Source organism: Gobius niger (genome assembly GCF_951799975.1).
Source record: "Gobius niger genome assembly, chromosome: 23".
NCBI lineage: Eukaryota > Metazoa > Chordata > Actinopteri > Gobiiformes > Gobiidae > Gobius > Gobius niger.
In genome coordinates, this window is record NC_136874.1 from 9,891,160 (window position 1) to 9,918,601 (window position 27,442).

The 27,442-nt window shown below is 45.9% G+C and overlaps 1 protein-coding gene across 2 annotated transcripts; it reads left to right on the top strand.

Moving 5' to 3' along the window:
- Positions 1-27,433, top strand: LOC306981788 (fidgetin-like). Of its 2 annotated transcripts, none has more exons than XM_079581451.1 (3): positions 1-222; positions 1,111-1,141; positions 22,813-27,433. In XM_079581451.1, the coding sequence occupies exons 2-3, from the start codon at positions 1,117-1,119 to the stop codon at positions 25,032-25,034; spliced, it is 2,247 nt and encodes a 748-aa protein (XP_079437577.1). In that variant the 5' UTR covers positions 1-222; positions 1,111-1,116; the 3' UTR covers positions 25,035-27,433. The 2 variants fall into 2 exon arrangements, with proteins under 2 accessions (XP_079437577.1, XP_079437576.1); XM_079581450.1 differs by lacking the exon at positions 1-222 and adding an exon at positions 873-893.
- Positions 27,434-27,442: the final 9 nt, after the last annotated feature.

Sequence of the window (27,442 nt, forward strand, 5' to 3'; positions counted from 1 at the left end):
AGTCTGAGAAGCAGCTGTTCAGGGCTGGTGAAATTCCAACATGGCAGTGGCTGTGGTCAGTGCTTCCTGCGCTAACTTGGGATGGTTACAGCTCGCGCGCACCCCGGCTTAACCCTCGGTACCCCGTTCGTCAGCAGAAGCCCTCCGCGGGATCGATGCGACCCTAACCCCCCACGTGAGACTTCGACCTGACGCTAAATAAGAAAAAAGAAAAAAAAACAGGTAAGAAGAACGCGCAGTCCGTGTGCAATTAGACAGAGTGGACAGAGCAGACAGGCTCCCGGGCAGGCAGCGCGTCTGTGCGCGGAGACGTTATACAAGCTCATTTCGGGATTTACACTTGTTCACTTTTTCCCAGATAATAAGTTTCCCCTCCCTCGTGCCGTCGTCTCGTCTCCCCCGCGCGTTCACCGTCGCTCCTTCTTTAAATGTTCGCTTTAAAGGAGTGCACCTGCGCCACGGGTAAATTCGCAAAGGCACGGAGAGGCTGCAATGTAGGACCCGTGTTTCTCCGTGCGCTTTGCGGCACTCGCCACCCCCCCCCCACAAAAAAAAAGAAAAAGCGTCAAAACACCCCAAGTTGCATGATCACGGGAGGGTTTTGTGGAGGCTCGATGAGACAGACGGCGACGCTGCTTCGATTACAACAAGTTGCCCTGTGCATGCGGCGGATCCCATGTCCCCGCGCCATGTATTTTTTAAACGCTGGGACTTTATAGGGCGTTATCGCTAGATTTAACTTGACTCTCCTGCCATATTTTTCTTTTTCTTCTTCCTAAAACGTGCACCAGTTGATCCCCCCCCTCCTCCTCCTCTTCGGCCCCCTCCTCTTCCTCAGCAGCAGCAGCACCGCGCAGCCTGTCATCCCGGGTCCACTTTCTAATGATATGCATGTAGGTTAGATGCCTCCTATTGAGTTGCTCGCTCCTCTTGAACGGTCCACCTTCCACGCGGCTCGAAATACAAACACTCACCAAAGTATTTGCTGTCAGTGATGTGAAGATTTTTTTTGGTTGTTTTTCGTGGTAGGGAGACTTCTAGATGTATTTTCACTCTTTCCCTACAAATTAATGCCAATGCTCTCATCTCCTCTCCCTCTGCTTGTTCCAGCACGACATGATCAGCAGCAGCAGTGTGTATGGTAAGTCTTTTTTTATTTTTTTAACTTCTGCACACTTTATCTGTTCATAAAGCTTCACAAGGTGCAGCCCATCTTAGATTTTATTATGTAACGCTGAAATCGCAAGAATGACAGCTGCAATATGTCACTCTCACTGCACATTTCTCGCACCGCTCATCATGTAAACAACTTTTTTCTTCTCAATTAAAATAGGAATTTCAACTTCGTGAAATGTAACAATTGAAACATGCAATTGTGTTTCTTTTTTTTTTTTACATGGACGGAGTTGAAAACTTAGGAAAACAGGATTTAGACATATTTATTTTGTGTTGTGTGGATGGATGCATGAGCTGTTTGTTTTTTTAAATATCTCAAGGCCTAAGATTCCTCTGCATCTTTTTGGAATTTAAAATTGAATCGACGTAATTTAGCTGGACTTAAACAACTGGTCTTCGCAGCAAAATTTCCCATAATATTTTTTTAAACATATATTTTATAACGTAACTGTTCACACACCACACGTCAATTAACCTGTCGTACACAGATCCATAGTTTATCCTTAAAACATCAGTCGAGCTCCGAGAACTGTTGCGGATACTTTCCATTTCATTTTCCGAGCCGCTTTCTGAGAACGCGGCGGCCCGTTCTGACATCCGCACACATTCGCGTTTTTGTTGCAGTTATTAGCGAGGACTCAACCTTTCACCTTTGAACCTTTCTCCCGCTCTGTCTCTCCACCGCTGTGTGTGTGTGTGTGTGTGTGCTCACAGCGGACGCCCTCACACTGACGGCCACTCGGACAATTTTTAAAGGCGACGTTGACGAAATAAAACGAGGGTGCGCTTTGATAGTTTATAATTTCGACTTTGCTGTTTCCCGACGTCCGCATTTGGACTAAGAGGACCCCTGAGCTGCAGCTTTTGCTTGTGCATTAACCAGAAGGGAAACACCGGCATTAACAACGCTGGTGTGTAATGTAAATACTGTAGCTCCTCAGCAGTTTGTTTATTTCTCTAAGTCCATTTGTTTGCGACAGTGCTCGGCTTAAGATCCATCCTCTGCATGTGCTGTCTGCGCGTGTTGCAGTGACAGTAGCAATAATCCCCCTCATTATACACATAACGTATCGCCTCACATCTCTGGCAGCCCCCCGATACAGCTAATAGGGACAGAGAGAGGAGAGATAATAGGAAAAGAAGAAATACTGCTTTACAAACAGGGTCCCTTTTACTCTGCCTCTCACGGCTTTATTTATCTAAATACGGACTTTCCCGGAGACACACAAATGAATAGAGAGAGCCGGTGTGCCGCCAGGGTGGCTAAGCTACTTCCCACGGGACCATATAAATAAATTATCCTGACACTTTCCATCAGTCTGTAATGTTTACCATTAAAAGCTGTTTTACCGTCCTCAAGCCACTGGTGTGCGATCCAGCCCACCCTCATGGGACTTGTGCCAAGACGCAGATGTAAGTGGGGAAATGTGCTTTTTCGGCAGACACAGAGAGAGAGACATTTGTTAGTGCCGGCCACGTCTGTATGAGTGGATTTCTCCTGTCTGCGCGTCCTGACAAAAGGGCCTCTTCAAAGGAGATCCAGGCAGGGTTGTCATCTTTTAGCAAATATGTTAAGTGTTATCTTTTGTGCTGTGGGCTCGTGGAGCGTAGCCGGACCCATGGGAGCCAGGCGCATGCAAATAGAACAAATCCCTCTCGGACCTGTCTGTCGGATTCACTCTCTCATTTCTCCACTGTCTTCTCATCTTTCTCTGCTCTTTTTCCACATGTGCTCGACAGTGCGTCAGCCTGTCTTGTCTTCCTGCACTCTCATCTATTTCACTCTTTGTCCACTTATTCCCCCACCCGCTCTCACCCCCCTCTCCATCCCAGAAGACAGTGTGGGGCTGTGTGTCAGTTCACTGTAGCTGGGCTGTGTAGTCTTTGTGTGTTTCTGCTGTTCTCTGACAGCCCCTCCTCACAGATCTAAGTTCCTCTGCTAGACGGCAGGCAGCTGTCGTACAGAGCTGCTGCCCCCGACATGTTTCCCCGTAGATGAGTGGACGCCAATTCCTTAAAATCCCTGACACACCGATCCACTCAATCTCCTCTCCACTTTTGCTCACTGAAGCCAGGATTTTGGCCTCAAATGGGGGTTTTGGGATTGTTTGGTGTTTTTTTCAGTGTTGCTTTGACTGACAGTTGCCGGTTGATCCCGTCTCCTTCCTTCCCTCTGCGTGCCTCAGTGTGGTGCACACTCCAGTGCACACGCTCACACATTTATATTCATCAGGCCGGTGCTTCCCCAGTGCTGACTGGTTATAATCCAGTCACAATCTGAGGGTGGACTGAGGCCACAGCCATCCTGACTCAGGGCATCACTAATATGTACAACTCCAAACACGGCTTTAGTACAAGATAAGTCATTCTGTACATTAGTATTGTATTATACAGTGGTAAAGGCTATAGGCTTTAGTCGGAGGGTCAGTTGTGGTATTCCAAAGTCAAGTCAGTTAAATCGGTGTCACCAAATTCCCCAACTTATCCAAATCACACTCCTCATTTCCCTCTTATTCCCAGACATTTAGCTAAATTCATTTCCATGTAAATTCTAGAATTAAAACCGTTATCTCACATTCTGTGAACTCTGAATTGTTAAATGTTTGAAGTTCTATCATTTATGTAATGCGTCATTTTCACAGGTTTAATCAAATCAAGGCTTTTTTTCTACCTTCTTTACCGTCCTTTGCCCCTTCTGTGAATTTTAAACAGACCTCCGCTCACCTCCTTTCGCTCTTCAACAGCAATCTCGGCCACCCATGGCACGGATTCCCTGGCAGATATTAAAACATTCGGCTTGCACAAGTGTTAAATATGCTAAGGGCTTAATATTAAAAAAGAAAACGCTTCCACATGGAATATTCCAGACCGTTAGGCTGCAATAGGCGACACACAGCTTATCCTTTACATTGTGGCTTCAAATGAGAAGGCGCCATTTCTAATTAGGTTATTGCCATGAAGCCATGGAAGTCTTAAGTTAAATTGTGCATTGATATGCAAAGATGCTCGCCACTCATTTGGCCCGGACCACGTCGTCGAGAGCCTTTTTTCAGTGGGGCCTCAGAAAATGACAGCCAGAGAGAGGAAGGATTGGACTGTAATCTCTGCCCCAGCTCTCCTCGTACTGGCTCTAGCTCTGGGTGATCTGATTTTGTTAACAGCAGCAAGCCTAGGCTCGATAGTGTCCGTCTGCTGCCCCCGTCCCCCCTCCCCTGGCACATTCTCCCTCTTTCCTTCTGTCTGCCACTAAAATGTCTTGATTAGCAAAAATAGAAATATCCTGCTCTGGAGTTGGTTTTGGCAAGCGCCTCGTTGACTTCAGTGGCTAAGGTGTGCGTGCATGTTAATGAACAATAGTGGGATGTGAGGCAGAGTTGGTGTGCGAGCTTGGCACGCTGCCAGAGCTGGACACAAAGGATGGAGAGTGTCTGGGCGTGTGGCACAGCATCACTGAGCTGTGGCACAAACTGTCAGATCCACGGTGAGCTGCAGCTTTGTGGCTAAACGATAGCTTCAGGTGTTGATGCTTGTTGTCTATGTGCAGATGAGTGGAGAGTGGAGTCTTGAATGAACACAGGCATTAACCTATGTGTGCCTGCTCATGTGCCGGGCCCTGCCGAGGTGCTGTGATTATGTACTGTAGTGCTCCCTGCGTTTGTGCGTGCGGGCCGGGCTGCCCCTGTGGAAGCAGCCAGAGCATTAGGATGTTGCTTGTACCACTCACTTGGCAGGATGGACACATGTGGTAGATAGCTAATGATAGCATGCAGCGTATAATGAGATCCTACTCTCCGTCTGTCTCCCCTACCTGGCATCATGCATTAACCATACAAGAGGAAGAAGAGGCACGCATGGTATTGACTTTTGAGTGGGTGTCTGCTTGTCCGTTGTTGGTTTTGTTTAGCACTCAGAGGTCAGTATGGCTGCAAGCGCCGCACATTTATAACAAGTGTTGTTCTCCACGTTGCTTTTTTTTTTTTTTCATTATTGTGGTAGCTCATTTTTTTAGTACAAGTGGAAATTCTCCTCATGTGCACCTTTTGAGCTCTGCTAAATGGTCGTAAATTGATTTTGGATGTGTTTCGATGTATACACTTAACAAGCCAAATGGGTTCAGTTAGTGGGCTGTGTGTGCTTTCCATGTTTGAAGATTATTCTATTAATGTATTGGTCAGGCTCATAATCCTGGGTATGTATGTTAGCAGAAGGAGGGAGGCGTTGGCAGGGCTCCATCGCCGTGCCCAGTAACATATATTTATCCTCTTCACTACACAATCCTCTGGACTGCTCAAATCCCCAGGGGGTCCCAATGACATGCTTACTAATGTGTGCTTTGGAAACGGAGTGCTATTGTATCCCCTAAATCTCACAAAGCACTGTATGATTTGCCCATTGTCGCTAAATCGCTTTGCCAAGTACTTGCATCTCACAGAGGCTTAATGCTTTGAGGGTTTCAGGGACAGCTTCGAGTTCCTCTTTTGTTGATTTCGGGGAAAAGTGCCAAGACTGCTGCGCTGAATATTGTTTTGAGTATGGAGGAGGGAGGGGAAAAGGGCCATTGCCAAGCGACTCCATTGAGCCTTGTGAATGGGCCATTCATATTTAGGAGAATCACCCAGATGCCATATTGTTGGCTCAACAACGCTAAATATTCTCCAACAAGGATGCGATTGTAACAGGTTTGAGAACTGTGTGAGTGTGGCAAGGGACGTTGTGAAATTAGGGAAAAAGTCCAAGCTTTCTTCTGTGCCTTTTCTGTCGTGAAAGGCTGAAGAGAAATGTCAAGGAGAAAGTTTGATACAGATTTTCTTTCAAATACTGTACATTGTTATGTTTGTGTTAATGAAGTTCTAGAGAAGATTACATTTAAGCCTTTTTTTTTATTCAAAAGGGAAGTGCTTTTGTGGCACACTTTGGTATGCAGCACATATTTAAGATATTCATTATTGTAAAGTAAAGGCGAGACACGGGAGGTGAATAGGGAAAAAATTCAATTTAGATATATCCATTTGAAACGCTTGTTCTTGCGCAAAAGTGGTCCAACCTGTCTATCATTTTAGCGATGTAATCTAAATAATGTATGGAGCCAGGTTTAAATGTATGGATTTATTTTGTTGACATATGAGACAGATTTTTTTAAACTATTTTAGTTTTTAATAAATTTGTAAAAAAAAAATGTAAATAAATGTGTTTAAAGGTGGAACATCATGTAAAGATAATATATATAAAAAATGGCCATTAGAGTCAGAATCTCCCATTTAAACTAGGCAAATGATTTGTTTCCAAGTGAAAGTTTAAATCTGAAAACTAGAGAATAAAAAGCCTGCAGTGTCTCTTATTAACAAAAGAAATATTGCATTTTCTAAATTAACCAAATAGTTTTATACATTTAAATAAAATAAAGAAATCACAGTAAGTACTTTAACATAGAGATGTGTTGAAGTTTTTCTTATGTATTTCTTTGACAGTGTAGTTGCATGTTTTGTGGGTCGTGTTTCGGGAAAAACAGGGTGTGGTGCTTTGTTTGCCGGTCCCAGGGCTGCAGGTGGGACTGGCCTCAAACACTGACAGAGGCCCCAAAGACACTGTTAGTTCAGCCCCAGACAAGCAGCCGAACCTTTTCTCCCGGTGCAGTACGAGGCTAAGACACGACTTGGCAAAATGTCATTGTGGCCCTTGATGTCACGCATGCACTGAGTATTAATCACGGCTGGATCTGCGCCTGAGAGGCTGATCAAATTTATTGTTTGGCTGCACGGGACAGTAATGGGTGTTTAATTACTCAATAAAAGCCCTTTTATAGATTCCCAGGCCTCCTGTGTGTTGAGCAAATGGTATTGATCCGTCTCCGGGCTGCAACATGATAGCCTGTGAAGGAGAATTAGAGCCGTTAGCCCGCTAGCGTTTTCTCATTCATTAGCTGCATTAGCCAGAGGGTGGTTAAGACGTAGCATCATTGTTAATACCTGGGTCTCAGAGGCTTTTGTGTCCGCCATGTGTTGTAAAAAGCCTTGCACACCTCATTGCCACAGATATGGATTAGATGAGTAATAAATAACATTGACCAAAGTGGGAAGTGTTTGGATAAGAGTCTCCAGGAGAGTCATTTTAAAAGATTTGCCGTTTGCCGCTCCAATAACCGGCGTCTAATCCGCGGGACTAAATTCGATGACGCCCTTCGCCGAGCGGTGAGCTGTATTAGCCGGGCTCCCATCTCCGCCGCTCGTTTAATCCCGCCACTTCCCCACCTTTAATCCGTAATCTGACGGCTCCTCCTCCTCGCCGCCTAATTCTTCCGTCTTGTCGGGACGGGCTGACAATAACTCCCGACTGTGTCCTGTCTGTAAAAGCAAGTGCGAGAGATGTCCGCTGTATCAAGCCGCCACATCGCCTTTTATTCCCTGCCTTAAACTGCTTATTGTCCCTTTTATGTGCGCCCAATATCGCCGTCTCCGTGAACTAGCCCCACTCCTCTTGATGCGCCACTGCAATATCTCCCTTGATGTATCTATATCAATGAATGCGGCCTATTACAGATCGTCAGAGTCAGTCGGGTGGCTTTGTGGAGCAAAAAAAAAGAGCCCACGAGGGACCATGAAAGAGACATTGTCCAATACGGGCCTTACAGCTCCTTTGTAGATAAATGGATTTTCATGCTTATCAAGTGGGACAGTGACATGAGTGAAAAGTGTGGAGAATGTGGAATTATTTTCACTCCAGGGCCATACACACGGACAACTGTAGTTTCAAGTCTGTGTGGTCCGTGATTGTTCCGCTGTGCGTTTTTTACGGCGTTGACATCAAGTTTTCGGGGGAAAATGAGCTGTTAACGCTCCCGCAAATCAGCAAGTGCAGCCCCAGACGACATAACGTGTTACTGTTCACACCACCCAGCTACATATACGACACATTGTCCTGCTATGATAGCTCTGAAATGGCTGAATTATCATTTTATAGGGATTCTACAGAGTTTTAGACTACATTACGGTAAATGTTATGCATATTTGTGGTTCACCCTACAGACATTCCTCATGTTGAACGCTCTTAACAAGCCTTTATGGCCTTGGGGGAAGCTAATCAATGAGGAGAGAGTGATGAAACTATACTGTAAAGTTTGAACCTGACAGAATGAGCTCTCCCACTCACTACTCCGCTCTGTAATCCACACGTGTTCACATATTCGTGCACTCTCGCAGCCTGTGGGGCACCGGCGAGAAGCGATGTCTACTCAATGCCGAGCCAGTGATCTAGGTAATCTGCCGGTGCGCTGGGACAGGTCTATTGGTCCACAAATCAATTGGCTTCATGTCCATGCCATTAGGCTAACATGGCGCTGGCGAGGCGCTGAGAGCCGTAAACAGACTGTTTAATTCCCCTGGACGCGGGCCAGGTGGACACTCCTCCTCCTCCTCCTCCTGATCCCTCGCTCTCACTCTTCCCCTCTTTTTCCTTATCCGTCCTCCATCCCCTTCTTCCCCTCTTCAGTCAATGCGCTCCTGTCTCCACGGACCAGTGCTTACAGGAATATTGCTTGGAGGGACTGTCTGTGTACAGAGCAGAGATTTTGGCCAATGAACCCTTGTTGCGCTCTGTCCTGCAGTTGTGTGCCTGTGCGCAGTAAAGTGATCCCTGGGGATGAAGTCCACTCAGCCAGCTCTCCATCTCCTCCTCAGCCTGTCTCATTGCTGTCTTTATAAAAATCCTTCTCCCTCCACATGGGCTGCAGCAGCGACCGACTGACGTGACCAAACAAACACGAGAAAAATGCACATCTCCGTCCGGGGCGCCGAGAGTTTAGCACTTCCTGTTTTGCGGCGCTACACCAAATAAAACAACACTTGTTTCCTCCCCTGGTGTTTATTTTCCCTATAAGGCGGCAACTAATGACTGTATCAAGTCAGCAATTGAATTTCCCTGGCTCACGTCCTATACGGCTCCTGTCCCTGCGCTCCTGTATGGTAATTGAGCCTGTGTGTCTGGAAAGATGAGTGTTGTTGCAAGCATCACTGTTGTGCGTCTCATTTCCTGCACGCTTTTCCCTGATTGACTGATAAGATAAGAGGCCGCCGTCGCAGGGCTTGAACACGGCGAAAGGACCTGATGAACGGCCGCAGAAGGGCGAAGCCTGTCTTGAGGTTTAACTCAGCTGAAGCATGTAGATTTACTTCACGTCGTCCAGTCCACGGCGACTTCCTTGACTTTATTTACTTCATATGGAGCTGGACGAGCACCTTCAGCCACACCACGTTGGCCCGCAGCTCCTGTTGCTAGGAGACATCCAAACCCTTGGACACATCTGGTCAGCTTTTACAACGAGCTGCTGACAAGGGCTCGGGCAGTGGCAGTACTGGCCGAACAAAAACACTAGATGTAGACTGACTCAAACTGCTGTCGCTTTAGAGCGGACATATGCTTCCACATGTGGTCTTAAAGCTTAAACGTTGCAAAAAAACAGTCAATGAGAGAAGACTGAGTTGGTCAGGATTTGGAATTGGCTTAAAGCACCCTCTGCAGGCAACACTTTGCACCCAGAAATGCTCAGAACTAATTTGGTGATGATTTCTGGACTTAAATGTGAAGGACATTTCCAGGTTATAAATAAATAAATAGCTTTTTTACTCTTTATTAGAAGCCGCTCAATGAACAAGGTTATTCAAAATTGTGTGAATGAGCTATGTTTTTGATGAGGAAATTATGGTTTAAAGTGCAAAATTGATGTCCTCTGTAATGACTTAAACTGCAGAATAGTGTTCATCATCCATCTTCACAGTGGTCCAGTTCTGAGGCCATTTCCACACAGCAGTCATAAAAGTGGTTTATTTTTCTGAGAAATGTCTGTAACAACAAGCACGGCTTTGGAACATGAAAATATCACATCCTGAATTTCAGCCTGTGCTGTTTGCTGGCCCCCCGTTCCTTGGCCCTGACTCATCTCCCTCTTGGGACCCCAGTGGTGGAATGACATTCCCTCTCCAGCAGGACGCCACAGTCTTATCTTATGTGACAACTTCGAATTGCATTTTTTTTGCTTTGCCTTTTGCTGGTCCTTTCTCTTAGAGATCTGGCTGTTCTTTTATAAACTACAACACACTCCATTCTTCTGCCAAAGTCCACAAAGCAGAAAGCACACAGGCGAGCACTGGGCAAACAACAGCATATGATCGGCTTCACAAAGAGAGGAAATGTTTGGACTCCTAATACCGGCTGATCATTTGTCTTTACAGATCGTGTTTTTTTTTGTTTTTTTTTCAATTTATGACAAACAAGAACTGATTGTGTGTTGCCTTGGGCCTGGAAACGTGCCCGGCGGTTATACAGCAGTAATTATTTATTTAGTAAGAGCGAAAACACGACTTTGTAACCGCGGATGCTCACAGACACATCGCGGTGATATATGAGAAAGTACATTAAGTTGCAAACAAACACACAAACGCACATCCGCACAGCTCGGGAGGTCCTGTCCTTTCCTCACTCAGGATCAGGCACGACTGCAGGGGAAATGCAGAGCAGTGGCGGATTAAATATCTCTGTCTGTGCGCGGTTCACAGCTCTGGTGACTTTGAGGAAGAAGTCTCTAGAAGTAGTTTCCTCGAAGATGGGATTTGCTCTTAGATATTGTCTCTAATGAGCGCTGTATACGCCGCACACTGTCTTATCAACAATCCCGAGCATGTAGGCGAAAGTAATAAATATTCTGCCTGCAGCCTGTGGACGCTGGTTTTCAAAACAATGTAATCTTGGCAACACATAAACTACCATGGCTTACTGTTAACCAATTAGGAAGTCTTCCAGCTTTTTGACATTTGTCCAGCAGCGGTAAATGCGTGAAATTAATGACAGACTATTGGCACTAAACCAACTTTGTGGCATTGCGAGCAAATCAGAGAAAAGTTACTCAATACACCCTCGATTGACCTCATTGTTATAAGTTCTCCACTACGGCAATCTGTGTAAGTTGCAAAATACTATAATGTGTTGGTGCTCACACTTTTCACACCAAGTGAACCAAAGGCTTAACTTTCCAAGTCCCACCAGGATCAACGCAGGACCAAACTGGGGTTAAAAATTACTGAAGCATAAATGAAATGATCTAAAATGGCAGATGACCCTGTGTACCACCTGAAGAAGCAGAGGAACATTCCACAGTTTAAGAATCGACTATTTCAGTTTTGTGCAACTACCCCAAGCTATTCTCAATTTAAATAATCAATACAATTCCAACTTTTTACATAAGAGCTGTTCCTGTTTTGCTTTAACATAATATTCTTGCACTGCAGCTCTTCAGCAGACACACCAATACGCAGAAGTTTGAAATCTGCAAGAAGACAGAGAAGGCAGTATGTATCCTGTCTAGTTAGCCAGACCGCCACAGCCAGTCGCTTTAACCAAACTGCCAGTGCTTGTAATTCGAAGTTAAACATGTTTTTTATTGCCCTGTAAGTACCGCTGATACAATCTCCCGGCAGCGCTTGTCACATCAGGCCGTGAAATCCGTCGTCTCGGGATAAAGGCGGGTGCGTGCTCCACAGTGGTGCGCTCGCAGGCGGCCTGTGAATGTGATTACAGCTATTGATCGATCCACAATGACACGATGCTGCCGGTGTCACCTGAGGAGAAGCACTGGAGAAAGCAGTGTTCCCATATGTTGGAGGCCCATGTGTTTGTGCTGTGCTCATGCACGCCTGTGACTGTGTGAGAGCTGTTTAACTAGCATGCAGCGGTAATGTGAGATCAGAAAGAGCCTGTTAGCCGTAGCTTACATCTGCTGTCAGCTGCTGGCTCTAACTCTGTTAAGGATGTTATTGATTGCTCATTATTAGCCCGTTCCCTGAAAGATGAGCGTCCCCTATGATCACATTAAATCTCTCCTCTGTCCAATTCTCCTGAGATGCCTTCTGCTCATCGGTGCCCATCAAATTTCTCCTCTGAGATCTGATATCAAGCAGCCTGACGTCGGCTCCTCTTGTTTGATTTACTCCCAATAACTGTGTGTTTTTTCTCTTTTTGAACAGACGCTGTTTCGCTAATTGATGTCTTTAGTCTGTGTAATGGAAATCAGCGAACACGGATGGGCTGCATTTGAAATTATGATTTGTTTTCTTTTATTAGTGCAAAGCGACATTTCAGATTGTCATGTTAGCTTTGTGATCTGTGTTTATTGATTTGATAGCAAACAAGAGGAGCTGACAAGAGTGTCCTAATATGTACTTTATTTTCAAGTAGCGGGTTTAACTGAGCAGCAGTGTAGCGTGCGGCTCACAGATTGTCTTGTCAAATATACGGGATTAAACGCAGCCTACTTGTGGGATGGTGCTTCTCGTGGCTGTGCTTGTCATTTTGGCTGAGGATAAACAGTTGTTGGAGGTGTCAGGCGTGCGCCAGGCCCTGTAAAGTTTGGGACGTCTGAAATCCAGCCTCAGTGAGAGGCCATCTCATCGGGCCCCGCCGGCCCCATGAATAATGCAGAGCTATCGACTGTGTCAGTTGAGCGCGAGGAGACGCCAGCTTGATATTCCACTGCTGGAGCTGACTGGACGGCCTCACTTTGAGACAAACTGCTCCCACTCAGCCCACATCACCTGCATGTGCTCACACGCTGTAGTCTTCAGGACGGGCTGTCTGCAGCACTACACAGGTACGACTGAGAGAGACTAGCGTGCTCACAAATGTCTATACATGAGCTTACAAATATTTGTACCGCAAATCCGAGCCTCTCCTCATGTACTCGGAGTGTGGAGTGTGTGCAAAGAGCTCTAGTGAGAATCTCCTGCCCCTGGACACGACCAGTTCAGTCTCAATGCCACCAATCGATAGGCGTATTGATCCAGTGTTTGACTGTTTAGACAAGCGCTGTGAATTGCAGCATAATGCAAGCCCGAGTGGATTTAAAGAGGAGGTTCATGTGTGTACAGTCCTCCAGGTGGGATGGCGGCCGCACACGGGGCTGGCTCTGATGAGACCTTGTGATGGGCCGTCCCAGTCTCGGTGTGGGCTGGAGCTCGCATGGTAGTGTGACCTCAGCTCCCCTCTCACCTGTCCTGTCAACACGGCCGACGCCATGACACCAAGATGAATGACTCCAGAGTTTATTACCAGCTCCAAAATGCAATCCAACAAGTCATGAGGCCCGCTTTATTATTTACTTTATTATCATTTTTCTATAGAAATCTCAATTGCAACCATGATCTTTTGACCCCACTCCTCTCCTTCAAGTCCTGTGTGACAATGACGCATAAATCTATATTGATATTCTTCCAAAGCAATGCAGACAATTTGGACTGGACACTCCTGCACATGCATTTTCAGTCTGTGCGAGTTGGCGGATCTTTCCCCTCTCTCTTACGCAGACTCTGAAGGATCCACTGAGAGCGCGGTCGGGGGTAGAGGTGATCCCAGCCCGGCCTGCTCTGTAATCCACACACATGCACCGGTCCGGCACGTGCGGCGCTCGCGGCCCGCGCTAATCTCCGCCAACCGCTGTTAATCGCACTCACTCTCCAAATGTTTCACTCTCTGCCAAAAAATATTTCCAACTTAAAAAAATCCCCAAAAAATCCAACATACGCCTGAAAAGAGATTTATTTCACCAGGTGACTTGAAAAAGTGACTTTATATTATTTTGTTAAGTATCCACTGTATTTTTCATCTGACAAAGTACAAATCACTAAAGTTACAGTATGAGGAAGCTACAGTCTTCGAGTCTCAGTCTGTGTGGAAATTTGGTGTGGGCCCTTATTGTGTGACTTTGAATTGGAAAATGATTTCACAAAAACGCATTTTGTAGCTGAAGTAGGCTTTAGAAAACGAGCTTAACGTCGATGACGCATGTAAGATGGAAACTTAAAAGAAATGGGAACACTTGAACCTCGCGGTACAAGCTACATCTTAATTGAAATACTGTATGTCTGGAAAAGTTCTTTAAAAGTCTTGCCGTTATTCAAGGATTTGAGTACGAAAATTCACTCCTGGTTTTGAATTTATTTGCAAACTTGACACCAGACATGTTCACCCTGAAATGACAGACATCTCTAATTTACCCAGAATCTTTAAAGATGTACACTCCAGGTTATAGCCGGCGTATAGCTCCATATAAATAAGCAAGTCTTCTTTAGGTATTGGATGTATGGCATGGATTAGCATTTGTAATCAGCATTTGGAGTTGGCAGATTCTGATAGTTGTTTTGAAGGAGATTTTGGTGTTATTTTTTTTTTGTGTGTAGATTGACAGTTCGTGCAGGTATCCGCCGCGGTCCTGTCCACTGTGCAGCCCACACAGACACACGGCGGGAGACGCGTCCACAGATGGTGACACTCAACACGCCAATTCAGCCAGTACACACCGGCAGACATATGCGCACATTAACGCGCAGATACGCACGCGCGCTCCCACTGCACAAGCTGCCGGCAACTGCACAAGACAACACAGCGCATTGAGCCGGCCGGGGCTGCTTTCTGTGCCACTGCTGAGGGAAATGAGAGTGCTGCTGTTAAGTAACCATTCATGTGAAGCCCAGACCACACAAACAAAACTATAAATACCGCCGATACAAGGCGCCATTGACGAATCGGAAAGTTCCCTCGCAGATCTGTGCAGTTTGATCGACTCCAAAGCGCGTCTGCAAGTGGGATCATTGATATGTTAACACCCTCAGTATTGCCGTTAAATTCCCCTGATGGAGATGTGTTGTGATGTATTCATTTGTTGACGGCTAATGTTTCCTCTCCGGCTGGAGTGTGCAGTGGAGGTAATCGCCCACTCCGCTGTTTGTGAATCTTCCGGAGGATTGTATTTGAATAATGAGGGGGGCTGGAGCCTTCTCTTATGCGCCGCAGCAGTAAATGACCTCTGAATAGTTGTTTTGGATTAGCCATCAAAGTCTTCTCTCCAAGTGGCCAATAGATAGGTACTTCCAGAAATGAGTCACTTGAAAATGATCATGGCCGCCGTTGCTGTATAAGATAATGGATAACCATTACACTCCATTTTCCCCAGCTCCTCACCCACACAACGCCTGCTCTTGAAATATGATGCATCCACTGTGCTTAGTGAGCACTTAATGTCCAAAAGCTCCGTGTTTGTTGAGATTTACAGCCTGGCACCAGGAGAGGGAGAAGAAAGAGTGTGTCGTTGGCGTATAATGTTGTTCACTCAATAATTATCTCATTTTATTTACGAAGACAGACAGCTTTAGACGAGGTTAGAGGCTTCCTCTCTATTATCTCCACCTGCCCCCCCTCCTCTGCACCCCCGCCTGCCCCAAATGACGTCCTTCATGTCGAGGACTTTCTAAAGTTTCATCCGGGAAGGCTGCGTGTGCTCCATTGAATGGGAAGAGTGTTAAGAGGGAAAAGCCAACAAAATTACACAGTGGCTGTGTTGCATTGCAGCTTGGATCAATGTCATTTCTAAAAGGATTAGGGCCCCTCTCAGAAATCTATTTTAATTACTGAACACACAGGTAAACAAAGTGCTCCTGGTTCACAGCTATGGATCAGGACGTCAGAGGAGTATTGATAGTGTGTGGCCCCATGTTAACCCCGAGGCCGCTCTTAAAGATCCCACTGTGGCTCAGAGGGAGGCTGAATGCTGATGGACAGTCGCCTGTCACTGGACAGCTCTGCTCCCACGCACTTTTAACACTCCCACACAAGTTGGATCAGCACTTTTTAGCCGTACAGTGGCATTGAAGGCCTTGTTATACTCAAATGAAGTTAAATGGAAGTTAGCCTGCGGTTCCTGGGAGTTTCTCAAAGTTAGAGCGGTGGGACTTTCAGGTTATGTTTGGATAACATTAGTGGCCTGTAAACATAGAAAAACACACAGCAGCCTCACCCCACACCATAAATTCACCAGGACACACAGTGATGATGTGAGCCTCGGATAAATCACTGCTGGCTCCAGTTGAACTGTCTGGACTCATGGAGACATTTGTGCCATTCATTAGATTCACTGTCTGCGTGTATGTTTGCAGTCATAGCAGCTGGTCAGTCTGCCGTTCACAGATCACGAAGCTAACACATGAGTACACTGTGATCTTTACAGAAGGAGTTGAGAAATGATTGTCGGTTTAGTAAGCTGTATTTGTATAAACATGTTTGCTTGGAGCTTTACTGTTTGCCCCCAGGCCTAAAAACAAAATTAGTGTTTGCCTCAGGTCATGTTCTTCAAGAGTGCTTTAGTTTATACAAAGTTGACTTTTTCTTTAACAAAGTAGCAGAGGTTTTTTTTTTCTTGACAACTTGACTTGAAGAACGAGATAAAGCAGTGACCATCTGTAATTGTATTAAGTCATTGCCCGTGCCTCTGAAACAGCTGTCTCCGTGTGCTAAAGCCACATATGTGTGTGTTCCTGTTGGGTGCGCGGTGCCGCTTCACTGTAACAGCCGCTGATTTTAGTGTAAATGATGAAAGGGAGATGTGCCGCCGAGGTCGCAACACCGTTAGAGCACCGCGGTGTTAAGAGCCTTTACAGATGTTTTGTTCGGGCGATAAGAATAATCTGTTTGCCTCAGCGGGCGCACTCTGTCTATGCATGTTTGCGTGTCACTCTTCATTTCTCCCCTTTGTGTGTGTGTGAGGCAGGAGGAGACACGCGTGCAGCCGGGTGATTAGGCACGCTGCGCTAGTCACAGGAAATGGAGTATCTGACGGACAGGCCCAGTGCATTATAGATGAATGCCATGCGTTAGCCGCTGCTCCGAGCCCCCGCCGCCGAATATCTCTCAATTTCCTCTCTGAATGACAAAAGAAGCCACGCACAATTTCCTTGATCCGGAGCATTTGTTTAACTGCGCCCTACCCATTTAACCCACCCATTCAATAGTCTGTCTAGTAAAAGGAAATTTAGACAGTGTCAATTTATACAGCTGGAGGGAAGATCTGATACTGGCAGCCGGGGCCAGCGCGATATGCAGCTGGAATTTAGTTAGGCTGGTTAAGTCCTGTGCAAGCTAAATTTAGCACAGCCGCTTTCATTAAATACTTTCTAATCCTAACCTAATATTTTAAAAGCAACATTAAAACAGACTTTTTCAGTTTGTCTTAATATTTCAGGGGGCGTTGTCGGGCCGGTTTGATGCTGGGAGCTTATAAGAGTTTGAAAAGGTCGAAGATTACAATGAATATGAGATTTTTAAAGATGCTGTCATTTGTCAAATGTTGTTATGTGGCAGCTCGGAGCTGTCATGTGTGGCTCTGACTGTCTTTGAGTTAGTGACAGCTCATCTCTGCCGGTCACTGCTGCGTCTAGACTTTGAACTCGCTCTGTTTATTTGTTGTTGTTGTTATTGTGGACGTTTCCGACAGTCTAGTCGTTGTAATGGTAAGCTGCGCCGGGCTTGGATTGAAGGCTTCAAAGCCTTTAGTCTCCTCAGACGGGAGATGCCTGCCTTTTGGAGCAGACTTGTTGGAAGGAACAGAAATTGAGTTTTGTATTTAGCCTGGTTTTACTAATTTGTCTCTTTGTTCATTTCCTGACACTCTGCTGTGAAGGTGCTCAACATTTTAATCTTCATTTTGCTTTAGCTTAGAAATGCAAAAAGAGTTTTGACACAAGCTCATGACTAATTTCATCATGAATGGCCTTTTGCAGAGCCTAATCACATTATTGTACTCTGTGCAGTAAGTTGTGTGCCAAAGCAGCGTAGCCTGTGGCTTAGTCACACTGTGCTGGACTCATTAACAAGGTAGTAGAGGTTGTTAGACACACACCAGCATCTGAATGCATCAATGTGAAACAATAGGCACATATTTAGTGCGGAGCTGCTTTCTCTTTCCCTGTGTGCCGTGATTGAGAGGCTAGCACATGCCCTCTGGTGTATTTGAAAAGGATGTGAATAACTGCTGCTTAGATTTCCCTGGTGGTGAATAAAACAGGCCCATCTTAATGAAGTTATCCCTTGTCATGCGGGTACTTAAGCAGCTCAGTGAAAAGCTTTTTAAAATATTACACGGCAGTTTGTTTGTGTTGGGCAGACAGATAGGGCCTTGCACGTTTGTACGTCCTGTCATCGTTTCTCCACCGCACACGCAGACAGAAACACGCGCGCCTTAATTATGACGTTACCAAAATGGGCAGTTTGCACTGACACCCCGCTGCAGAATCACACAGCGGACAGACTTAAAAGAGCTCATTAGTGCTCTCTAAAGAGCTGTTTACTGCACATAGACACACAGGCGCTAATAGGCAGCTCTGTGGATGCAGATGGACGCCGAGTGTAATGAGAATGATTAGGCTTCTCTATGTGGAGCTGGGGAAAGCATGGGCAGACGTGACGCTTCAGAAGGTGGATGTTGTTTCAGCTGAGTGCCCCCTCTCCTCTCCCTCCCCCTTTCTCTGCAACACAAACAGCTTTTTACTTTCTCTGATGCTCGCACACACACTCCTCTGTTCGTCTTTATCCAAATACTTTGTACAGTTCTCCGAGGCCTTTTTAAACACACCAAATCCATGCAAATGCAAGTTTTACAACCTCGGCGTATCGTCAGCGCACAGACAAACTATTACCATCTACTTAATTGGGATCATTTACTTGTAATGTAAGGCTGCACAATATCTATGGCCAAGTTCTTACGGCAATATATTGAGTGAGATTTTACTTTTGTTCAAACAACCTAAAACTAAAACACATGGTGCTTTAAAATGTGCAAAATGTGTCAATTTTAGTCCTTTTGTGTGTGAACACTGGGTGTGTGTTTTGAGACAATTCCATGAAAAAAGTGAAATTATTATTATTAAAACAGATTATTATATTATTATAAGATTTTTTTAAAGTCTGTAATTGCCTAAACTTCACTACAAAACAACAAAATAGCAGCAGTTTTGCATGACCTGCCTTTTTGCTAGTGACCCTTTGTTAGTCACCTTTTTTACAGGAATTCAAGAAAGTTAGTGATGATCTAGGCTTTCGATTGGGCTCGGGTAATAATAATAGTTATGCATTGTATTTGTATTCTAGACACTCAAAGACACTTCACAAATAAGAAACACAAAATCAGCCCGGGCAGGTTATACAACATGTAAAACAGGTGGGGTTTTGAGTTCTTTCGGTTGCACTTTTCTTTACAGCACCGTAACCTGATAATAGAACAAAGATCAACTTAGATAATGCGTTACCATCCTATTACTTGGCTGTGAAGTGCTACCATTTGAGTTTTTCTTATATTGCTCACTCTTACAAGTATTATCATCTGAAAACATGACTTCAGCCCCCGGCCTCTCCGCGCCGGCTCCGCCCCTGCACCGGGTGACTTTGCTGCTGCGCTGGTTGCCCTTGGTTTACATCACATTGAATTAGCGGACCCGCCCTGAATGATACTAAAGTCACTCCAGCTCCGGCTCTTCCGTATGTTTTGTTGAAGGAGCAGCTAGTTCAAAGCGCTGGGTTCAAAGCGACGCTCCTCATTTGAATAACGTAGAGTAATCGCTATTACCTTATTTAAATAGTGCAAGTTATCATTTGGCCTTCATTTGCATTGCAGGGATAATCAGTGCGTCTCAGCATTAACCTCATTATAAAGAGATGAAAGCCCTGATGGAGCCTGACACACTCTTTTATATATGTTATCTTTCTTAATGACCGAATTAGGGAGATCCATGTTGCTTTAAATCAAGGACGTCTCCAACTTTGATGGAGTGCCAATCTGACGGAAACTTTGAATGAAGAGAATTAGAGTGTTTGGTTTGGCGAGATGTGTCTTTTTCGTGTGTCTTTTAAATCTTTGAATTATTTACTATAGGGGACCACTATTCAGGGCTGGAGATGGCTTTATGTTCCTGTACCAATTTTATAACTCCAGAGCAGCAGAATGCTTTTGAAGCCAATTTCAATCATTACTATGAAATAAATTATTGTCAACACGCTGCCCTATATAACATAATAAAGAAAATATAACGTCAGGAGTAATTATTAAAGCATCCACGATGGATGCAACGTATTCAAAAGAGTCCAAAAAAGGTCATTGTGGATGCCATTTAGTTTAGGAGTGTGGTCGATACAAAGCATCGGCCAATGCTTCAAGGCTGACTGCCCAAAGCCTCAAACATGCAAACACTGGCCCAATATGTTATTTCTAATCAAAGATACATGGCAAACAGGAGGGGATTGGGCATGGGATGTGGCTGTATTCATGAGATTCACATCACCATCATCATCATTTAAACACTATTGTGGTATTTAATTTGTGTTTGATAATACAAATGATGATCACCATTACTCATGAAGTTAAAATGAGCGCAGTATCTTGTCTTTTCTGATCCCCGACTTCGCCGACAAACTCCCACTTGACTTATTCTTCAGCGCTTCACCCCATAACAGTGTAAGGCCAGCGCTATAAAAAGGGGACTTTATTATGAAGTCAGTAACTGGTGGAGGTCAGGCGTTCCGCGACATTGTTGTAATACCTTGATCGCCAATAGGGGTCAATAATTCGATTACTGAATGGAGGATCGCTGAATGCCATTTTGTATGACTTGAGAAGATGGATTTTTCTGGAGGAGATGCAGCGCGGCGTAACCTGCAACAATGACGCAGCACCACAGAGAGAGCCAGAGGACGGCCAAAGATTTGTTATTTTAGTAATAAAAGTGAACTGAATATTTACAAATCAACAGCACAACAACAAAACTGAAAGAATAAGATGGTGTGAAAACTTTCTGACACACACTATTTCACAGCTCATTATGAGAATGAATAGAGTATTACTTCTATTAAAATAGAGTTGGAAACAAGGCAAAATAGGATTAGACGGTAGAACAGTGATGCTTTGCCGAGTGCTGTCATTAATGTCCTTGTGTTGATTACTCATTATTCATGCAAACTTTGCCTCTCCCTTCTTATGTCTGGGGTGTTCCTGCTCAGTATACAAGTGTGCAGCCTAGCCCTCTGCGAGACTCCCCTTGGCTAAAATGTTGTAAATTAACACAATTAGCAGATCGCCATTCTGCTAATTAGCCGCTGGCGTCTGCTGAGAGACGGCTTGAGAAGAGAATCAGAGGAAATAGGAGTCTGGGAATTCCCCCTCCTTTAGCACAGTTGTTACCAAACAAACAGGGCCTCAGAAAACAGCGGCGAATGCTGATGTGCCTGTGTAAATGGATGAGAGAGGAGATGTGCTCCACCATGAATGGATTGTATTGTGTATGCTTTACTCACACAAACACACACATAAACCAATTCTGAGGATGCAACTGCTCACCAGACTCCCAGCTGTGGATCTCAACATGCAGCCACTGCAAGTCAATAAGTCGCAGGAAGCTGCCTAAATGACACCGATATTATCCTTTATTTGTGTGCACTAAGTCAAATCAAACAGGGTTCAATGTGGTGCGCGGCTGCTGTGATTACGCCCGTCCAGCCTTTGATAGTGCCGCGGCTTTGATAGTGAGACAACCATGGAGTCGCTGTGTGACTGTCAGTGTTTGCAGATGGCATTGGCTGGGATTAAAGGAAACAGTGGCTCTCCAGCCTCCCGAGGCAATAAAGGAGAGAGCCAGGTGAGTGTGTCTGAGATGAGATGGAGCGGAGCAGGGAGGGGCGGCGCCAGAGCAAGCACACAGGGAGTAAATAAGAGGGGAAAAGTAAAGATATATATCCAAACAGATAGAGTCCGAATAAAAGGTGCTGAAGAGAAATAAAGAAGGATCTCACAGGAGGGAGCTGGAAAATGGATTACACAAAAAGCAAAGAGTGAGAGAAGACAAGGCAGCGGGAGGCAGACAGAGGTAAAGGAGGGAGGAGGAGCGAGGAGGTCAAGGTGGAGCTGTGCAGACAGGAACTAAGCTGAGACACAATGTGTTGTAATTCATAGCTGGCTGCAGCTCTGTGCTGTGTTTGTCCGTCTGGGTCAGTGGCTGTGCGCGTGCGTGTCGGCACGCCTCAGTGCAGCCTCACACGCAGTTTTTAAACGCCCTGTGTGTGTGTAAGCTGTGTGTTGTGTGCACACTGGCCATATATGGATGTGTGTTGCTTTGTGGGCACTCAGCGAGGCACATTTTCAAAGCCATCTCCAGCCACCTCAGATGAGACGGGATTATAGAGTGACCCTCCATGCCTCTGTCTTATTGGTCTGGCGGGGGTGCATTAGGCTGCTGTACCAGCCATCGCTCTGCAGCAATCTCTATACCTGCCCAACGCGCAGTGCTCTGCTCTGGGCAGGTATAGAAAAAACAGCCATACCGCATGTGTGGAGAGCAGTAGATAATAACAAAAGCAATAGATAACTGTGTGTACACTAAATACATCATGATGGGTCATTTGGACTGGTCAGACAGGACACATAGTACATGTTACTACACACCTTTCTCATTTAGCATTATAGATGATCATGTAACCAGGCCCTACCTCAAAGGCAGTATGGCTAAAATGGTGTAACAACAACTATAGACATGAGCAAATTCAAAAGGCTTTAACAGGCTTACATTTCGATCATTGCCATTAAAAAATTAAATGAATAAAGAACAAAAGACAAAAATGAAGTAAATAAAGACGACGCCTCACGACACTGGTCTCTAGATAAATGCCACCTTTTTAATTGACTAGTGCCTGTAAAATGTAATTTGGAGGTGTTGTTATTCTCATTATTGTCGGCCTGATTTTAGCTTGTTTGCCTCATGAGTGTTTTCTCTGTGCTTTCAGGCCTAAAGATGCAGTGGACCCCCGAGCACAGCCAGTGGGCCGAACAGCATTTTGACATCTCCTCCACCACGCGCTCTCCAGCCCATAAAGCTGAGGCGTATCGGGCTGTACCCGCTCATCTGCAGCGCTCTGCCACTTACCAGTACGCCTGGGCCAATGATGACATATCTGCTCTGACTGCCTCCAACCTTCTCAAGAAATATGCGGAAAAGTACTCGGGCATTCTGGAGATGCCTTCCGCCTACTCGGAGAACCCCGGAGTGATGAACGGTCGGAAAGGTGAATCCGAGCCCTGGCAGGACGGAGTCTACCCCATGAGCTGCATCCCTGAGGGGGTGTCGGTGAGGAAGGGAGGGGTGGCCGCTGCCTCAGAGGTGGTGTCTGGCATGTGCAGTTCCCCAGGGCTGGCCTCCAGCACTCTGAGTGAGCCCAGCTACTCCAGCAGCAGCTGTGGAAGCCACACAGCCACCGCCCTGCACTCATCCTCTCAGGAATACGGGCCAGCCTACAGCGCCTCCTACCTGCACAGTACTTACACTTCTCAGTCCGCCGCCACCATCCCATCCCCCCTGATACAGCCACCTTCACACCCCACTCTAGTCCCTGCTTACAATGGCGGCTCTCCCAGCCTGTCCACTTATAATTACCCCCCAGCAGGCTACCCTGCACAGGGCTCTGTTGGTCCAGGCTATAGCCCTGGGGGGGCACCTCCACCCTCCTCATACCTCCCCTCAGGCATAGCAGCTCCCACTCCCCTCCAACCCTCCTCTGCCTTACCTGGATACCCCTACCAGAGCCACAACCTGACTCCGATTGCCCCCACCCCTCTCAACAGCAGCTCCTCCAACTCACTGAAGAGAAAAGCCTTCTACATGAGCAGCCAGAGTGAAGGAGACTCTTCTTATGGTAACTTTGGCTATGGACAGAGTCGGAGCTCGGCCGAGAGCCCCATGTACAGAGTCCCTGCAGACAGCAGCTCTAATGGAGGCTCCAGCGGGGCCAGCTCAGGTGGATTTGACCGGAGCTCTGACAAGTCCTCTTTACCTTTTAATCCATCCAAACAGTCCACCATGGGCTCTGAGCAGCAGAGGAAGTACAACAGCCAGCCACCAGGGGGCCCGCTCACTCCCCCTACCTACGTCTCCTCCAGCCTCGGGGGCTCACGCTCTGCAGACTCTCTGGCGAGCTTCACCTCTCCCTCCCTCAGTGAACAAAGTGAAGACCATAGACTCCACATGTCCCATTCTGCTCCTGGGCAGACGTCCTCCTCCTCCTCATCGTCCCGTCCTGCTGAAGAGCAGCTCAAAAGTAGTGACCCTCACCTCCTGGATATGGTGACCTCTGAGATCGTGCAGCAGGGCCCCCCTGTGGATTGGAATGACATTGCAGGTCTAGAGATGGCCAAGGTTACACTAAAAGAGGAGGTACTTTGGCCCATCCTGCGCCCAGACATGTTCAGCAGTTTAGGGCCTGCTCCACGCTGCGTGTTGTTGTTTGGCCCAAGGGGCAGTGGCAGGACGTTGTTGGGCCGATGCTTGGCCAGCCAGCTGGGGGCGCCTTTTCTCCAGCTGAGTGGCTCCACATTGGCTACAAAGTGGCTGGCAGAAGGTGAAAAGATCATTCGGGCATCTTTTGTGGTGGCCCGCTGTCGCCAACCATCAGTACTGTTCATTAGCGAGGTGGACATGCTGCTGTCGGCCCACCTAAGTGAAGAGAGTCCGATCAACCGACTAAAGGGCGAGCTCCTGGCCCAGCTGGACTCACTCGTAATAGGCTCTGGAGAGGATGGAGGCAGCCAGGTGCTGGTGGTGTGCTCCACCAGCAGACCGCAGGATATGGAGGATGGGCTGCGCAGGTACTTTTCCAGGAGGGTGCTAGTGCCCCTCCCAGACACTGCTGCCCGACATCAGATAGTCAGCCAGCTGCTGGCCCAGTCACAGCACAAGTACTGCTTAAGTGAGGAGGAGGTGGCCCTGCTTGTACAGCGCACCGAAGGCTTCTCGGGACTGGACTTAGCCCGTCTGTGTCAGGAGGCCCTGGTGGGGCTGTTACATGCATCTGCACAGGGCATGGACATGTCGACCATGATGCCCCGGGGACAGATAAGGCCACTGACATACCAGGACTTTGAGAATGTCTTTTGTAAATTCCAGGCCAGTATATCGCAGAAAGAGATTGACACGTACACTGAGTGGAACAAAATGTTCGGCTGCAGCCAGTGAAAAGATAGATTACGCCCTTGAGAAAAAGAGGCTTCCACAATTCCTCCCCTCAGGGCAGCAGCATTGTGCTGGAGGGAAGCACAGAGAAGGCCAACACAAGCCCACGAGTTCTCACAGGCAGGTTTTAGAAGTATTATGAGACCCAGTTTGATGAGACCCCTGGCAGTTTATAAGTAAATGAAAAGGAGTTTTGCTTGAATGCTTGTCACTCTGATAGCCAGGCCATGTTTACAAATGAAAAGTTGGCATCAGAAGAGCCGCTGCAGTGTCTGTGTATATAATGTTCAGTTCTTGTTCTTATGGTTTAGTTGGCTATCCAAGTGCCTGAAGTGGTGCTTTCTGATTTTGTTGTTTATTAGCCTCACAATCTACTGTCATGGCACGAACTGAAACCTATTGAGAGCTTTAAACTTGAGTGTAAAAAGTGGACTGTCTAAGATCAGAAATCCACCGCTGACAGTAGCGGCCCTGACTCACCCAGCTCTTTCTGCAAAGCAAACCGACAGAACAGAGTAAACTCAGGAAATAGTTGGTGAACTGTACAGTACCTCAAGAAATCTTGATGAAAAGCACTAACCCTGAGTAGGGAATCTGAGGCAGATTGTGTTACTGTGGGTGTTCCCTAAAAGGCCAGGCTCAATGGCAAAGAGGTGACGATGAATGTACCGTTATGTTCCATAACTATAAAACTAAATCAATGGTGAGGAGAGTAAATATAATATTTACATTTTTGTTTAGGTGCTAAAAGCATATGATGTAGATATATTGAGTTTTGGTTGCCTGTCTGGAGTTTTCCCCAGTGAAACCCCTCACATGGTTAAAAAAGTAGAGGGGACATAGGTCCTGCAGAGGCTTGTCTCACACTCTCTTTTGTTGAACTGGATGAGTTCATAATGAGATCTAATGACGTGAAGTTCATTATTTTGTGCACGTCTTGTACATTTAGGTCTGTTTCCAAATCCCTGTTCAGTTTACGTTGTGCAATCATATTTGTTCATACACATACAGTTTAAATCAGTATTAAGCAATTCCCAAAAAGATGAGATCTAAGTGTTATTTGTAACAAGGCACAGTGAAGGTGCATAAGAACAGGGTTTACTGAACAGCTCTGAGGAGGAGGAGGCTTGTCCTTGGTCTCTGAAGGTTACGCTTTTGTTCATTGTATTACATTGGAATGTATTTTAGTTTCTTACATTGCCTTCTCACTGTGTGAGGAGGTCTCTTTTGTTGTGGCATGAAATTACTGAAGATATTTGGTTTTGTAAGTGCACTGAAGCTGTGTGTATGGGCTGCATTTTCTTGCTCTTTTGTAACGCCTCAACGCCATTGTCAGTGTTGGGATTGTTTTCTCTTTATATTATAGGATAATTCCTTCTTTTTATCACTTTACCATTACTGTACTCCTCTTTAAATGTGGAGTATGTGTGAAGGCCCCTGTCGCTGTGTTCCTGTGGTATCTATAGGCACCACGAGTGCAGCACCTGATGTGGGGAAGACGGAGTGCTGAGCATCAGCAGAATTGACGGAAAGGAAAGACAGGCAGGCAGGCAGTGTGGCAGCAGCACAAGGGGAAAGCAGAGTGGTCCGTCAGAAAAGCACCCTCAAAACAATCTGTACCAGAATTCCTTCTGTCAGCAAATCCTCTGGAGAGAGACTCCCTTTAGACACAACCCACTAATGCACTCCAGAGCACACATACAACAGCACACGCGCCAGTCTCCACCGCTGACCAACAAACACTATGAAACAATGCTCACTGCTAGGCTTGTTAGTTTGATCTTTGTGCTCCCTTTTCATACATGGTGGCAAGCTTTTAAAGTCACTTTCAATTTTATTTAAATGTCCAGTTAGAATTCGGACACTAAAGCATTTCTACCTCATGGCTATAAAAACACGTGGTATTTGATTTGTGTCTTTCCAACTGTTTGTGAAAAATGCATCGAAATGAAAGAACAAGACGAAATGGGGCGAACACCGTGAAGTTGGCGCAGTCTACCTCAGATGACTGTAACACAGCGGGCTGCAGCAGAGCCTTGTGTGTGTCCAAGTGTCAGCCACACACACACTAATTCTAACGAAGAGAGAGGATGGACAGTGGACACTCGGGTCGACTAGAAGCTGACCTGGAAATGTATAATCCAATACATTTGCTTTAATCTTTTGTGAACTACTGTGGTTGTGTGAATGTGTATATACATGGGCACACTCTTCTTTTTTATTTAGTGTGTTGAATTTTATAAATGGTTAGTATATATAAAACACACTTGCACAACTTTAAAGCAGAGTGTAACGTGTTTCTGTTGTACATAAATATACAATACAAATGCACCACTTGTTTATACGTGTGAATATGTTGCCATACATGCAGTCAATGTATTTTCATGTAATCTGAGGTTCAAGCAGCAACA

Excerpts from the sequence above, each read along its gene's own strand:
- LOC306981788 (XM_079581450.1), top strand. Across the intron at positions 1,142-22,812 it reads CAGCAGCAGCAGTGTGTATG|GCCTAAAGATGCAGTGGACC; the intron begins GTAAGTCTTTTT and ends CTGTGCTTTCAG.